Source organism: Oncorhynchus mykiss, chromosome 23, assembly GCF_013265735.2.
Source record: "Oncorhynchus mykiss isolate Arlee chromosome 23, USDA_OmykA_1.1, whole genome shotgun sequence".
In the NCBI taxonomy this organism is placed as follows: domain Eukaryota; kingdom Metazoa; phylum Chordata; class Actinopteri; order Salmoniformes; family Salmonidae; genus Oncorhynchus; species Oncorhynchus mykiss.
In genome coordinates this window covers 34306187-34321941 of record NC_048587.1, presented here as the reverse complement: position 1 = coordinate 34321941, position 15755 = coordinate 34306187, and the positions used below count along the sequence as shown (strand labels likewise).

Genomic DNA, 15755 nt, shown 5'->3' with positions numbered 1-15755 from the left:
ACCTTCACACTCCTGGGCCAGACTACACTCAATCATATGACCCACTGAAGAGATGAGTCTTCAGTAAAGACTTAAAGGTTGAGACCGAGTTTGTGTCTCTCACATAGGTAAGCAGACCATTCCATAAAAATTGAGCTCTATAGGAGAAAGCCCTGCCTCCAGCTGTTTGCTTAGAAATTCTAGGGACAATTAGGAGACCTGCGTCTTGTGACCGTAGCGTACGTGTAGGTATGTACGGCAGGACCAAATCAGAGAGATAGGTAGGAGCAAGCCCATGTAATGCTTTGTAGGTTAGCAGTAAAACCTTGAAATCAGCCCTTGCCTTGACAGGAAGCCAGTGTAGGGAGGCTAGCACTGGAGTAATATGATCACATTTTTTGGTTCTAGTCAGGATTCTAGCAGCCGTATTTAGCACTAACTTAAGTTTATTTAGTGCTTTATCCGGGTAGCCGGAAAGTAGAGCATTGCAGTAGTCTAATCTAGAAGTGACAAAAGCATATATTAATTTTTCTGCATAATCTTTGGACAGAAAGTTTCTGATTTTTGCAATGTTACATAGATGGAAAAAAGCTGTCTTGATATGTTCTTCAAAAGAGAGATCAGGGTCCAGAGTAACGCCGAGGTCCTTCACAGTTTTATTTGAGACGACTGTACAACCATTAAGATTAATTGTCAGATTCAACAGAAGATCTCTTTGTTTCTTGGGACCTAGAACAAGCATCTCTGTTTTGTCCGAGTTTAAAAGTAGAACGTTTGCAGCCATCCACTTCCTTATGTCTGAAACACATGCTTCTAGCGAGGGCAATTTTGGGGCTTCACCATGTTTCATTGAAATGTACAGCTGTGTGTCATCCGCATAGCAGTGAAAGTTAACATTATGTTTTCGAATGACATCCCCAAGAGGTAAAATATATAGTGAAAACAATAGTAGTCCTAAAACGGAACCTTGAGGAACACCGAAATGTACAGTTGATTTGTCAGAGGACAAACCATTCACAGAAACAAACTGATATCTTTCCGACAGATAAGATCTAAACCAGGCCAGAACTTGTCCGTGTAGACCAATTTGGGTTTCCAATCTCTCCAAAAGAATGTGGTGATCGATGGTATCAAAAGCAGCACTAAGGTCTAGGAGCACGAGGACAGATGCAGAGCCTCGTTCTGATGCCATTAAAAGGAAGGTAATTTACCACCTTCACAAGAGCAGTCCCAGTGCTATGATGGGGTCTAAAACCAGACTGAAGCATTTCGTATACATTGTTTATCTTCAGGAAGGCAGTGAGTTGCTGCGCAACAGCCTTTTCAAAAATTTTTTAGAGGAATGGAAGATTCGATATTGGCCGATCGTTTTTTTATATTTTCTGGGTCAAGGTTTGGCTTTTTCAAGAGAGGCTTTATTACTGCCACTTTTAGTGAGTTTGGTACACATCCGGTGGATAGAGAGCCGTTTATTATGTTCAACATAGGAGGGCCAAGCACAGGAAGCAGCTCTTTCAGTAGTTTAGTTGGAATAGGGTCCAGTATGCAGCTTGAAGGTTTAGAGGCCATGATTATTTTCATCATTGTGTCAAGAGATATAGTACTAAAACACTTGAGCGTCTCTCTTGATCCCAGGTCCTGGCAGAGTTGTGCAGACTCAGGACAACTGAGCTTTTGAAGGAATACGCAGATTTAAAGAGGAGTCCGTAATTTGCTTTCTAATAATCATGATCTTTTCCTCAAAGAAGTTCATGAATTTATCACTGCTGAAGTGAAAGCCATCCTCTCTTGGGGAATGCTGCTTTTTAGTTAGCTTTGCGACAGTATCAAAAAGGAATTTCGGATTGTTCTTATTTTCCTCAATTAAGTTGGAAAAATAGGATGATCGAGCAGCTGTAAGGGCTCTTCGATACTCTACGGTACTGTCTTTCCAAGCTAGTCGGAAGACTTCCAGTTTGGTGTGGCGCCGTTTCCGTTCCAATTTTCTGGAAGCTTGCTTCAGAGCTCGGGTATTTTCTGTGTACCAGGGAGCTAGTTTCTTATGAGAAATGTTTTTAGTTTTTAGGGGTGCAACTGCATCTAGGGTATTGCGCAAGGTTAAATTGAGTTCCTCAGTTAGGTGGTTAACTGATTTTTGTCCTCTGGCGTCCTTGGGTAACAGAGGGAATCTGGAAGGACATCAAGGAATCTTTGTGTTGTCTGTGAATTTATAGCACGACTTTTGATGTTCCTTGGTTGGGGTCTGAGCAGATTATTTGTTGCAATTGCAAACGTAATAAAATGGTGGTCCGATAGTCTAGGATTATGAGGAAAAACATTAAGATCCACAACATTTATTTCATATACAGGAGGAACAAAGCACGCACCCATGAGGGGCCCCCATGTTGAGGGTCAGGGTGGCAGATGTGTTGTTTCCTACCCTCACCACCTGAGGGGTGGCTGACAGGAAGTCCAGGATCCAGTTGCAGAGGGAGGCGTTCAGTCCCAGGGTCCTATGCTTAGTGGTGAGCTTGGAGGGCACAATGGTGTTGAACGCTGAGCTGTAGTCAATGAACAGTCATCTAACATAGGTGTTCCTCTTGTCCAGGTGGTAGAGGGCAGTGTGGAGTGCAATAGAGATTACGTCATCTGTGGATCTGTTGGGGCGGTATCCGAATTGGAGTGGGTCCAGGGTGTCTGGGTCGATGGTGTTGTGAGCCATAACCAGCCTTTCAAAGCATTTCATGGCTACAGATGTGAGTGCTATGGGGCAATAATCATTTAGACAGGTTACCTTGGCATTCTTGGACACAGGGACTATGGTGGTCTGCTTGAAACATGTAAGTAATACAGACTGGGTCAGGGAGAGGTTGAAAATGTCAATGAAGACACCCGCCAGCTAGTCAGCGCATGGTCTGAGTACGCGTCCTGGTAATCCGTCTGGCCCTGCGGCATTGTGATTGTTTGTAACAGTATTTTTATTGGAATTTCACAATTTTCACCCATATTAAGAGATACAACAACAGAGACAAAGCACACAGAAAAAACAAGAAAAACAGCACCCAGTTACACATATCTACACGTGTGTATATATACACACACATATACATACATACATACACACACCCATACATTTACATACACTCATGCATATATCCATACATACGTACACCATTTTCCTCTTCCCGCTCGGTGCTTCTCTCACCCCATCACCATCATTGCGTCTCTCAATACATACATTTTAAACAAACTTACAAACAGAAATTAAACAAAAAAGCTCAGCTTAAACCAAGAGGTTAGGATCCACACATGGAACGTACAGTGTAGTTCTGAAATACATAGATCCCCGCCATTCTACGAGAATCCTTGCAGCATAATAGCTGATACCTCAGGTTCTAGGTAATTTAGATAAGGTTCCCATACTTTGTAGAACTGGTCTGTTTTAGAATGCAATGTACATGTCAGATATTCCAAAGGCACCCATTCAAATAGTATCTTATGCCAATCTTTAATAGAAGGAACCTTATCACTAATCCACTGTAAAAGTATATTTTTCCTCGCTGCGAAGGTAAGGATGTTGTAAAGCCTACTTTTACCCACAGAAGTAACATGCCTACTAGGGAGACCTAACAGTAAAGAAACTGGGTCCAATTCTAGATCAACCCCTAGGATCTTTTCAATTTCTTGCAGAACACCAGACCAGTATCTTTGTATTTTGGTACATGACCATAAACAATGTGTTAGGGTGCCTGTATCAGTTTTGCATTTAAGACACTGAGGGGAAGAGGAAGTGGGGCTAAAAGCATGTCTGCGATTTGGGGATATATGCAATCTGTGTATTATTCTTAATTGGATTGCTCTAGTACGATTACATCTAGATATTGTTTTTGCATATCTCCAAATGTCCTCCCACATCTCTTCGTCAATAGTAACAGACAATTCTTTCTCCCACACTTGTTTCACCCTCTGTGTGTTGACAGCAGAAAATGACCTTAAAGTATCATAAAACTGACTTACAGACATTTTCCTTTGTGGGAAAAAAAGCATTATTTCAATGACAGACACATCAGGGTTACCAATTAAGGTGGTGCTCTTCAGAATATAATGTCTTACTTGTAGGAAGCAGAAAAAGTCCTGCTTTGGGAGTCGATATTTCTCGACCATCTGCTCAAATGACAACAAAATCTTATCAGCAAATAAGTAATTTAGCCTGCGTATGCCCTTATTAAGCCAAAAGTTAAAGCCAGCATCCAGAAATCCTGGACTGAAATCTGGGTTGTTAAGAATTGGGGTAAGAGCAGAGGTTAGTTTGGACCTTCCCAGGAAGCGTTGAACTGACCTCCATACTTTGAGTGTGTTAAGTGTAACGGGATTATTGCAGTGATCTTCTACAGACTTGAAACTTCTGAAAAATAAAAGATCCTGTAAGGGGTATTTTGAAAGAGAAGTCTCAATGTCTAACCAAATAGAGGAGTCATCATTTGTGATCCAGTCAGAAATATAACAAAGGTGGGCACACCATTGATAGAACCTGATATTGGGCAGGTCCAAGCCGCCCATAGAACTTGGCAGCTGCAATATTGCCATCTTAAGTCTTGGCTTGCGTTTACTCCATATAAAGGAACTTAGCCATCCATTTACATCCTTTATTACCTTATTGGAGAGTAATACTGGGATCATTTGGATTGGGTAAAGTAGTCTAGGTAAAATGTTCATTTTCAAGAGGGATATTCTACCCAACCAAGAAATCGGGAGAGAGTTGGCATTGTGATTGTTAACCTGTTTAAAAGTCTTAGTCACATCGGCTACCGAGAGCGAGATCACACAGTCATCTGGAACAGCTGGTGCTCTCATACTGGTTCAGTGTTGCTTGCCTCGAATCGAGCATAGTCCTTTGGCTCGTCTGCTAGGCTTGCGTCACTGGGCAGCTTGTGGCTCCATATGCTCCTGTCATTATACAATGTAAACACCTACTGTGTATTACTGTGCATATATTTTCCTTAATTAATCAGTATTATCTTACAGTCATACACAAATACGCTTTAATGAATGCCCAATACTACTCTATACATTATTGACAATCCCAGTGAATAGGATATATCACAGTAGATGTTCCCTATGAATGACTTTTCTTGGTACTAGATGGTCCCGATTATGTACCCTTCTCATAATGTGTGCACTTCTGCACGTGCACCCGTCATGGATTTAACCATGATGGAAACTGCTTCGAGCCAATGATAACACCGTTCCAAGGCTTTTAAACCATAGTTGTGTGGGTAATCAGGACAAGGCCTATGTCTCTGTAATGAAAGGGATCTCACCCTTTTCAGCTCCTCCAATCAATGGCCTGTTTCCCTTGGGTAAGAGTCCAATCAGCACCTCGGTTTGTCTGCCCGGAGGCCAGACAAAATGGCCGACTGGATCAAGGTTAATCAATAGTATATTAAAAGACAGACCGACAGGCACAGTGAGCGAGGGAAGGACGGCGGAGGAAGAATTGAGTTTCAGGGAAAATTACATTTGAATAGTAAGTATTGTGGACTCTACACACTTACAGGCCCAATGCAGCCATTTTTGTCTCAATATGAAATCATGTCCGGGTAACAATTATCTTACTGGGTTGATTCCAATTAAAATGGTAAAAAATTAACTAACATAGCTGCTTAGCTAGGCGCAATTTATCAACTAAGAATTTTGCCAGGACTGTCTGGGAGTGGTCTGAGTGGGAAGGGGAAAACTAGCTGTTATCGGCAGAGAGGTTTGAAACTCTCGTTGCTGGCAGGCCCAAACTCCATCCCACGAAAACAGGCAGAAATTTCAGAGGGTCAATTCAAATAGCTCTTAAACTAAAAGGACAATAAAACCATTTTTCACAATGTCACAGTATTAATCTAACCGCATAGTGTGGAAATATGAAGGAAATACCAACATAGTGTACCACGAGCCAGAACAGCTTCAGTGCACCTTGGCATATATTCATAGTGTCTTAAACTCTATTGGAGGGATGCGACACCATTCTACAAGAAATTCCATCATTTGGTGTTTTGTTGATGGTGGTGGAAAATGCTGTCTCAGGCGCCACTCCAGACTCTCCTGTAAGTGTTAATTTGGGTTGAGATCTGATAACTGAGACGGCCATGGCATATGGTTTACATTGTTTTCATGCTCATCAAACTTTTCAGGTATCACTCGTGCCCAGTGGATGGGGGCATTGTCAACCTACGGGGCCATGGTAGCCAAAATAATGGCCTGCCTAGCATTTTTATATATGACTAAGCATGATGGGATGTTAATTGCTTAATTAACTCAGGAACCAAACTTATTTTGTATCCCTCATTTACTCAAGTGTTAACATTATTTTGGTAGTTACATGTATATAAAACACAGAAAAATCAAGTTTTTTAATGCACTGGACATTTAACGTCTTGACTGTGTATAGGCAAAGTTATTTCAGATCCCTGTTTGTGTGTGTTTGAGTGCAGCTTGGGCTAGTATGTAGGTCTGACTGTTAGGAGCCTATCTGCATGAATTAACTGAACTGACTTTGACATGTCTACTCTGCACCAGAGTCCTTTTGATTTCCTAGCCAACCTGTCGACTCACCCGAAACATGAAGTGATTATTTTCTACATCAACCCACATCACCTGTCAGCTGGGTCCTGCATGCGCTTTGTCAGGAAGTGCACTTAGGACGAGTCAAGAAAATCACAAGTCTAAACGAATTCTCTGTTAGCCTGGAAGAGTCTGGGTAAGACTAACTGCCGCTCATTTGTAGCCTGGAAGGAATCTACACTCAATATTGCTCTGTTGAAACAATATTAAGGAACTAAGGAATATTTAGTGAGGATTCCAGGCTCACTTTATAACTTGTTTGTAGCCTGGAATACACACTGACTAAATATTGCTCCATTGAAACAATAGTCAAGGGATATTTAGTGTAGAATCCAGGCTAGCTTGTGGATTTGTTTCAGACCAAAGATCTTGTGTTCTGTTGATTCGGCAGCTATATTGGATTGTATTAGCAGTTGAAACCCTTAGCCTGTTATATTGTGGTCTATTTGAAGGGTAGGCAGCTTGTTAGCCTGGTTTGCTGCTCGGTGGCTTTGGGTGTTGCGTATCGTACGTAGAGTGAATGAATATGGGCTAGTCAAGCAGTCAACAAACCAGGGTAAGGGTGTGTGTATGGACAGTACCAGTCAAAAGTTTGGACACACCTACTCATTCAAGGTTTTTCTTTATTTGTACTATTTTCTACATTGTAGAATAATAGTGAAGACATCAAAACTATGAAACAACACATATGGAATCATGTTTTAACCAAAAAAGACACATCTCAAAATCAACTGTTCAGAGGAGACTGAGTGAATCAGGCCTTTATGGTAGAATTTCTGCAAAGAAGCCACTACTCAATGACTCCAATAATAAGAAGAGACTTGCTTGGGCCAAGAAACACGAGACATTAGACCAGTGGAAATCTGTCCTTTGGTCTGATGAGTCCACATTTAGGATTTGTGGGACGCAGAGTAGGTGAACGGATAATCTCTGCATGTGTGGTTCCCACTGTGAAGCTTTGAGGAGGTGTGATGGTGCTTTGCTGGTGACACTGTCTGTGATTTATTTAGAAATCAAGGCACACTTAACCAGCATGGCTACCACAGCATTCTGCGGCACACTTAACCAGCATGGCTACCACAGCATTCTGCACTCTCTCAACCAGGTGACGCTGGTTGAGAGAGTGCCAAGCTTGTGCAAAGCTGTCATCAAGGCAAAGGGTGGATACTTTGAAGAATCTAAAATACATGTTGATTTTTTTAACACTTTCTTGGTTATTACATGATTCCATATGTGTTATTTCATAGTTTTGGTGTCTTCACTATTAATTCTACAATGTGGAAAACAGTAAAAATAAAGAAAAACCCTGGAATGAGTAGGTGTGTCCAAACGTTGACTGAAACTGTATGCGTTTCGAGTGTGTTATGGCGATATGTACTGCATAATGTAGTATGAGTGTGTCATGTGAGAGCTGATCCATTTTTTGATTATATTTCCTTTAACCTTTATTTAACCAGGTAGGCTAGTTGAGAACAAATTCTCATTCACAACTGCGACCTGGTCATGATAAAGCAAAGCAGTGCGACACAAACAACAACACAAAGTTACACATGGAATAAACAAACATATGGTCAATAATACAATAGAAAAAGTCTATAAACAGTGTGTGCAAATGAGGTAGGATAAGGGAGGTAAGGCAATAAATAGTCCATAGTGGCAAAATAATTACAATATAGCAATTAAACACTGGAGTGATAGATGTGCAGAAGATAAATGAATAAAATAAATAACAGTATAGGGATGAGGTAGTTGGGTGGGCTATTTACAGATGGGCTGTGTACAGGTGCAGTGATCTGTGAGCTGCTCTGACATCTGGTGCTTAAAGTTAGTGAGGGAGATATGAGTCTCCAGCTTAAGTGATTTTTGCAATTCGTTCCAGTCATTGGCAGCAGAGATCTGGAAGGAAAGGCGACCAAAGGAGCAATTGGCTTTGGGGGTGACCAGTGAAATATACCTGCTGGAGTGCGTGCTACGAGTGGGTGCTGCTATGGTGACCAGTGAGCTGAGATAAGGCGGGGCTTTACCTAGCAAAGACTTATAGATGACTTGGAGCCAGTTGGTTTGGCGACAAATATGAAGTGAGGATCAGCCAACGAGAGCATACAGGTCACAGTGGTGGGTAGTATATTGGGCTTTGGTGACAAAACGGATGGCACTGTGATAGACTGCATCAAATTTGCTGAGTAGAGTGTTGGAGGCTATTTTGTAAATGACATCGCCGAAGTCAAGGATCGGTAGGATAGTCAGTTTTACGAGAGTATGTTTGGCAGCATGAGTGAAGGATGCTTTGTTACAAAATAGGAAGCCTAGATTTAATTTTGGGTTGGAGATGCTTAATGTGAGTCTGAAAGGAGAGTTTACAGTCTAACAAGACACCTAGGTATTTCTAAGTCAGAACCGTCCAGAGTAGTGATGCTGGACGGGCGGGCAGGTGTGGGCAGCGATTGGTTGAAGAGCATGCATTTAGTTTTACTTGCATTTAAGAGCAGTTGGAGGCCACGGAAGGAATTTGGCATGGCATTGAAGCTCGTCTGGAGGTTAGTTAACACAGTGTCCAAAGAAGGGCCAGAACTATACAGAATGGAGTCGTCTGCGTAGAGGTGGATCAGAGAATCACCAGCAGCAAGAGCGGTGTCATTGATGTATACAGAGAAGCGAGTCAGCCTGAGAATTAAACCCTGTGGCACCCCCATAGAGACTGCCAGAGGTCCGGACAACAGGCCCTCTGATTTGACACACTGAACTCTGTCTGAGAAGTAGTTGGTGAACCAGGCTAGGCAGTCAATTGAGAAACCAAGGCTGTTGAGTCTGCCGATAAGAATGTGGTGATTGACAGAGTCGAAAGCCTTGGCCAGGTCGATAAATACAGCTGCACAGTATTGTCTCTTATTGAATGCAGTTATGATATCGTTTAGGACGTTGAGCGTGGCTGAGGTGCACCCATGACCAGCTCGGAAACCAGATTTTATAGTGGAGAAGGTACGGTGGGATTCGAAATGCCCTGTGATCTGTTTGTTAACTTTGCTTTCAAAGACCTTAGAAAGGCAGAGTAGGATAGATATATATCTGTAGTAGTTTGGGTCTAGAGTGTCTCCCCCTTTGAAGAGGCTGATGACCGTGGCAGCTTTTCAATCTTTGGGGATCTCAGATGATACGAAAGAGTGGTTGAACAGGCTAGTAATAGGGGTTGCAACAATTTCGGCAGATAATTTTAGAAAGAGAGGGTCCAGATTGTCTAGCACAACTGATTTTGTAGGGGTCCAGATTTTGCAGCTCTTTTAGAACATCAGCTATCTGGATTTGGGTGAAGGAGAAATGGGAGGCTTGGGCAAGTTGCTGTGGGGGGTGCAGGGCTGTTGACCGGGGTAGGGGTAGCCAGGTGGAAAGCATGGCCAGCCGTAGAAAAATGCTTATTGAAATTCTCAATTATCGTGGATTTATCGGTGGTAACAGTGGGTAGCTGGGAGGAGGTGTTCTTATTCTCCATGGACTTTGCAGTGTCTCAGAACTTTTTGGAGTTTGTGCTACAAGATCTAAATTTCTGTTTGAAAAAGCTAGCCTTTGCTTTCCTAACTGCCTGTGTATATTGGTTCCTAACTTCCCTGAAAAATTGCATATCGCGGGAGCTATTCGATGCTAATGCAGTACGCCACAGGATGTTTTTGTGCTGGTCAAGGGCAGTCAGGTCTGGAGTGATCCAGGGGCTATATCTGTTCCTGGTTCTACATTTTTTGAACGGGGCATGCTTATTTAAGATGGTGAGGAAAGCACTTTTAAAGAATAGCCATGCATCCTCTACTGATGGAATGAGGTTAATATCCTTCCAGGATACCCAGGACAGGGCGATTAGAAAGGCCTGCTTGCTGAAGTGTTTTAGGGAGTGTTTAACAGTGATGAGAGGTGGTAATTTGACCGCCGACCCATTACGGACGCAGGCAATGAGGCAGTGAACACTGAGATCCTGGTTTAAGACAGCAGAGGTGTATTTGGAGTGCAGGTTGGTTAGGATGATATCTATGAGGATGCCTGTGTTTACTGATTTGGGGTTGTACCTGGTAGGTTCATTGATAATATGTGTGAGATTGAGGGCATCAAGCTTAGATTGTAGGATGGCCAGGGTGTTAAGCATGTCCCAGTTTAGGTCACCTAACAGCACGAGCTCTGAAGATAGATGGGGGGCAATCAATTCACATATGGTGTCCAGGGCACAGCTGGGGGCAGAAGGTGGTCTATAGCAAGCAGCAACAGTGAGAGACTTGTTTCTGGAAAGGTGGGTTTTTAAAAGTAGAAGCTCAAATTGTTTGGGCACAGACCTGTATAGTAAGACAGAACTCTGCAGGCTATCTCTTCAGTAGATTGCAACTCCGCCTCCTTTGGCAGTTCTATCTTGTCGGAAAATGTTATATTTAGGGATGGAAATGTCAAGGTTTTTGGTTGTCTTTCTAAGCCAGGATTCAGACACGGCTAGGACATCCGGGCTTTGCAGAGTGTGCTAAAACAGTGAGGAAAACACACTTAGGGAGTAGGCTTCTAATGTTAACATGCATGAAACCAAGGCTTTTACAGTTACAGAAGTCAACAAATGAGAGCAGCTGGGGAATGGAGCTAGGTTCTGCACGGCCTGGATTAACCTCTACATCACCAGAGGAACAGAGGAGGAGTAGGATAAAAGGGTTGGCTAAAGGCTATAAGAACTGGTCGTCTAGTATGTTTGGAACAGAGAGTAAAAGGACCATGTTTCTGGGCACGGTAGAATAGATTCAAGGAATAATGTACAGACAAAGGTATGGTAGGATGTGAATACAGTGGAGGTAAACCTATGCATTGAGTGACGATGAGAGATATATTGTCTCTAGAAACATAATTTAAACCAGGTGAGGTCACTGCATGTGTGGGAGGTGGAACTCAAGGGTTAGCTAAGGCGTATTAAGCAGGGCTAGAGGCTCTACAGTGAAATAAGGCAATAATATCTAACCAAAACCGCAATGGACAAGGCATATTGACATTAGGGAGAGGCATGTGTAGCCGAGTGATCATAGGGGTCCAGTGAGTAGCTAGGCGGGATGGAGACACGGCGATTCAGACAGCTAGCAGGGAGGGGATAGCAAGCTAGCAGAAGGGCCTTAGAGGGACAGAAGAAGTCTGTTGTAGCCCCCTCGTGCGGTTACGTCGGCAGACCAGTCGTGATGGATCAGCAGGGCTCCGTGTAGTAAAAGGGTCCAGGCCAATTGGCAAAATAGGTATAGTGATGGGCCTCGTCAGCTAACAGTCCGATATGCTCTAGACAGCTAGCTGCTTGCGGTGCTGGAACCTGAAACCACACACTTACACATACATGTGGGCACGGTCTAACTAACCCCATGTTGAATTTGTGGCAACAGCTCTTTTACACCTTTAGTCAGACAGTTATAGTACAGTCACTGGTCAGGACATAACCTAGCGGAAAACAACATGACGCAGGAACACATTTAACACAGTAAACATGGACACGGATGTATGAATCAAACTCTCTGTGTTGAGTTAAAATGTCTTGCTTAAAGCTCCAGTACTGGCTTCTACTGTAAATATATGTAAATACAGTACATAGGTTTTCTTTATCTGCAATACCTCACCAGAAGTACAGAAAAAAAGGAACACCCTTGCCTTTCTTTAACTAACACTTACACTTGTCTTTTCTTACTAGCACTGTCTTTGCAGGTAGCCGAGTGGTTAGAGCGTTGGGTCAGTAACCGGAAGGTTGCTGGATCGAATCAAAATCAAGGTAATAATCTGCCGCTCTGCCCCTGAGCAAGGCACTGTTCCCCTCTGATTCAGAGGGGTTGGTTTAAATGCGGAAGACACATTTCAGTTGAATACATTCTGAATAGGTATCCCACTTTCCTTTGCTGATAGCTACTTATTGAGGAAAAAATGTGCTTGCTCTGACTGTAAGATTCGGTTGTCTCTCATAGCTGCTTTCAGATGAATACACTAACTGTAAGTCACTCTGGATAAGGTTGTCTCTCATAGCTGCTTTCAGATGAGTACACTAACTGTAAGTCACTCTGGATAAGAGCGTCTGCATAATAACCAACATTTTAAATGCTCAGATAACCATACTCTGATTCAAGTGTTTTAATTCTCAAAACAAGCATTCACTAACCCCATAGAATGTTATATTTTATGACTACTGTTAAAACTACATTTCCCAGTCCTTGTCAGGCCTACAGCTGGGTTTCTATTTGTAGTCTGTAGGCGATGGGGATGTCCCCACATTGTAGGTTTCCCCTGTCTTTTGGAATCAGTCATGATTTACAGTGGTGCTCCTGTCTTTGGAGTTTATGGGTTTGAGGTTGATGGCTAGCACTGGTTATCTGAAACAGTGCGCACACACATGCACATGCATGCACGCGTACACACATGCACATGCGTGCACACACACACACACACACACACACACACACACACACACACACACACACACACACACACACACATACACACACACACACATACACACAGACAGACACGATGGCTAGCACTAGTTAGTGTTAGCGAGCAGCCATGCAGCATTCACAGATGAGTAACTGGGTCAGTGGAAGATGTCTACTCCTCTTATCTCCTCAGATCTCATCTCTGGGTGCTCACCACTCACTGGCAAGCTTTCCAGCAACCAACCAACTGGTCAGACTACCCCTCAGTCTTTCCTTTCTTTCTCTCTGTCTTTGTCTCTCTCTCTCTTCTCTCTCGCTCTCTCTCCCTCTCATCACAGATGAGGACACAGATGAGCATCACGGAAATGTCACAGATTAGCATCAAGGAAATATTAGTATTTGCGTCTGTGTGTGCCTGCGTGTATGTGTGTGTTCCATTTATGTACTTGCATTCTGTGTTGGTACAGTAGGACTGCCTACATGTATGTCATCAGAGGACTGTGTCAAGGACAGCATCCCCACAGTGACTCACGTAGGCTACACTGCCATCCCTCCCCTTTTCATTTTGTTTGGAAACCGTTTCAGCTGTCGCACTGATGTGATGTCCCTGGTTGTTCCCCGAGTGAAGAGACTGAGTGTATGTCTGTGTGTGTTAATAGCTCCAACCTGCATGGCCTGGATATCCACTGTGTGCAGAGAACACACACTCACTACTAGCTAACTCTGCCCTCTTGTGGGGAAAATCCTATACAGTATCCTGACATCAACCGTTGACAGTAGTTGTGTTGCGGGTTGCTAGTAGGATGTACAAATTCAATCAATTATAGCCATGACATAAAAAAATTTAAAAAGCTGTTTGAATCTTTAGTTGGAATCAAATCAGCTGATGCATTTGACTCCCACAGTGATCCTGTCAACGTCATGTGTGGCAGCCTCTGACATTCGTTCAGTCTTATCACAGTAAAGAGATCTTGATGTTGTCAAAGTGGCTGGCATTGAAGCAAGCTTCCCTTCTCCTTTGCTAGCGCTGCTCTAACTCTACGCTAACCTGACGGCACTCCAGTCATGCACTACAGCACTACACTAGCTACCACTACGCTTGGCTATCACTAACCTCAACCAGACTCGCTCTATGGACCCCACCATCTCCCATACAAAGAGACTCCATTAAAAATACATGGTTTTTTTTTTCATTAGGCCAACGACAATGTAGTAGATCAATCCAAAGAGCCATAGCATGAAAATAATCAGGCCCCCGTCATTTATAATGAATGGTGCAATCATGCAGGACAGGGGATGTCTATTGTGTGGTGGCTGAATAGGGAGAAGGGCTAGTAGGGTAACGATAGTATATCTTTCTCAGTCAGGTTGTTTTAATATAGTGGGTTCAGCCATGTGTAATAAAGCAGGCCTCTTCATGATGATAATGTTGATTGCTAGTTGTTCAAGAGAACAGTATTTTAGCGGTTGTCCAGCCCAGCCAATCGCTATCCCTCTAATCCTTTCTCTAGCCTTCTTTTTCACTCTCCCATTTCCCTCTTTTTCACTCTCCCATTTCCCTCTTTTTCACTCTCCCATTTCCCTCTTTTTCACTCTCCCATTTCACTCTTTTTCACTCTCCTATTTCACTCTTTCACTCTCCCATTTCCCTCTTTTTCACTCTTAGTCTCCCTCTATCCTTTTACCCCTTTTTTGAGAACTGTTTTCAGGAGGTGGTCTCTGTGTGAACAGCATGTTAGATGTCAATGACAAGTGCCATTCCTCATATACCCCCCCACCCTGTCTTCACATTACAACTCAGCTGATTTGTAGAGGGATGTTGATGCGGTACCGTGTGGTGTGATGGCCGACACCTGAGGCATAATGGCATCAGGTACAATACAACCCATGACTCTGTATTAACTAATGCAGTCACAACAGCCTTTCCCGCAACCCTCCTTCTCATACAAACACCCTTTAAGGATTGGTTCACAGATGTGTAGTGTATTTCCTTTCCCTTTTGTATGAATACCACTCAACTTCACTTATGCTGTATTCATTGGCCTGCTTTTATTATTCAGGATTTACAATAGCCCTGGCTTTGAAGAATGTCCATTCTTTAAGGCTGTGAGACCAGCCACGGTTTGATGACAGATGACAACAACCTTGTCTATTATGGCACTCATTATGACACACACATTACAGAAATGTATGCCATTTAGCAGACGCTTTTATCCAAAGCGACTTAGCTATACGTGCATATGTTTTTATGGATGGATGTCCCCGGGGAATTGAACCCACAATCCTGACGTTGTGAGCGCCATGCTCTACCAACTGAGCCATACAGGACAATATTACAGTATGGGGAATGTCCACAATCTCAGAGTTCAGCAGTGGAGAGGTATTATAACATGATCTGATTGCTGTATGTGTTGGATGTTGAACCACAGGAATATTGGAAACAGGGCTGCAATTTGTGTGTGTGTGAGAATGACTGACACTTAAATGTGCCGAATGATAATTATTGCTATATCGTATTCTATGTTACATGTTTGCATTCTAAAACTAATCTCTGTACCTCTCTCTCTCTCTCTCTCTAGGTCGTGCTCGTCTTCGCTCTCAGCATTGGAGCACTTGGAATATACTTTATAGACTCTTCTGAGTAAGTATCCCCCTTTTATGTGCTGGTATGTGCTTTTGTATTGACTGCAATGCAGACCACCTTACTGTACAGTAAGCTATTGAATACTACTTTGTGATTTAAAGTCAGATCTGATATTTCTTCACATGATC

The 15755-nt window shown here is 42.9% G+C and overlaps 1 protein-coding gene across 32 annotated transcripts in view; it reads left to right on the top strand.

Moving 5' to 3' along the window:
* kcnma1a (potassium large conductance calcium-activated channel, subfamily M, alpha member 1a) overlaps window positions 1–15755 on the top strand; it is a 292474-nt gene that overhangs the window by 147588 nt on the left and 129131 nt on the right. For all 32 annotated transcript variants that reach the window (XM_036960270.1, XM_036960275.1, XM_036960268.1 and 29 more), the window contains exon 3: window positions 15563–15624. In XM_036960270.1, the coding sequence (XP_036816165.1) occupies window positions 15563–15624 (62 nt within the window). The remainder of the gene's footprint in view (window positions 1–15562; window positions 15625–15755) is intronic.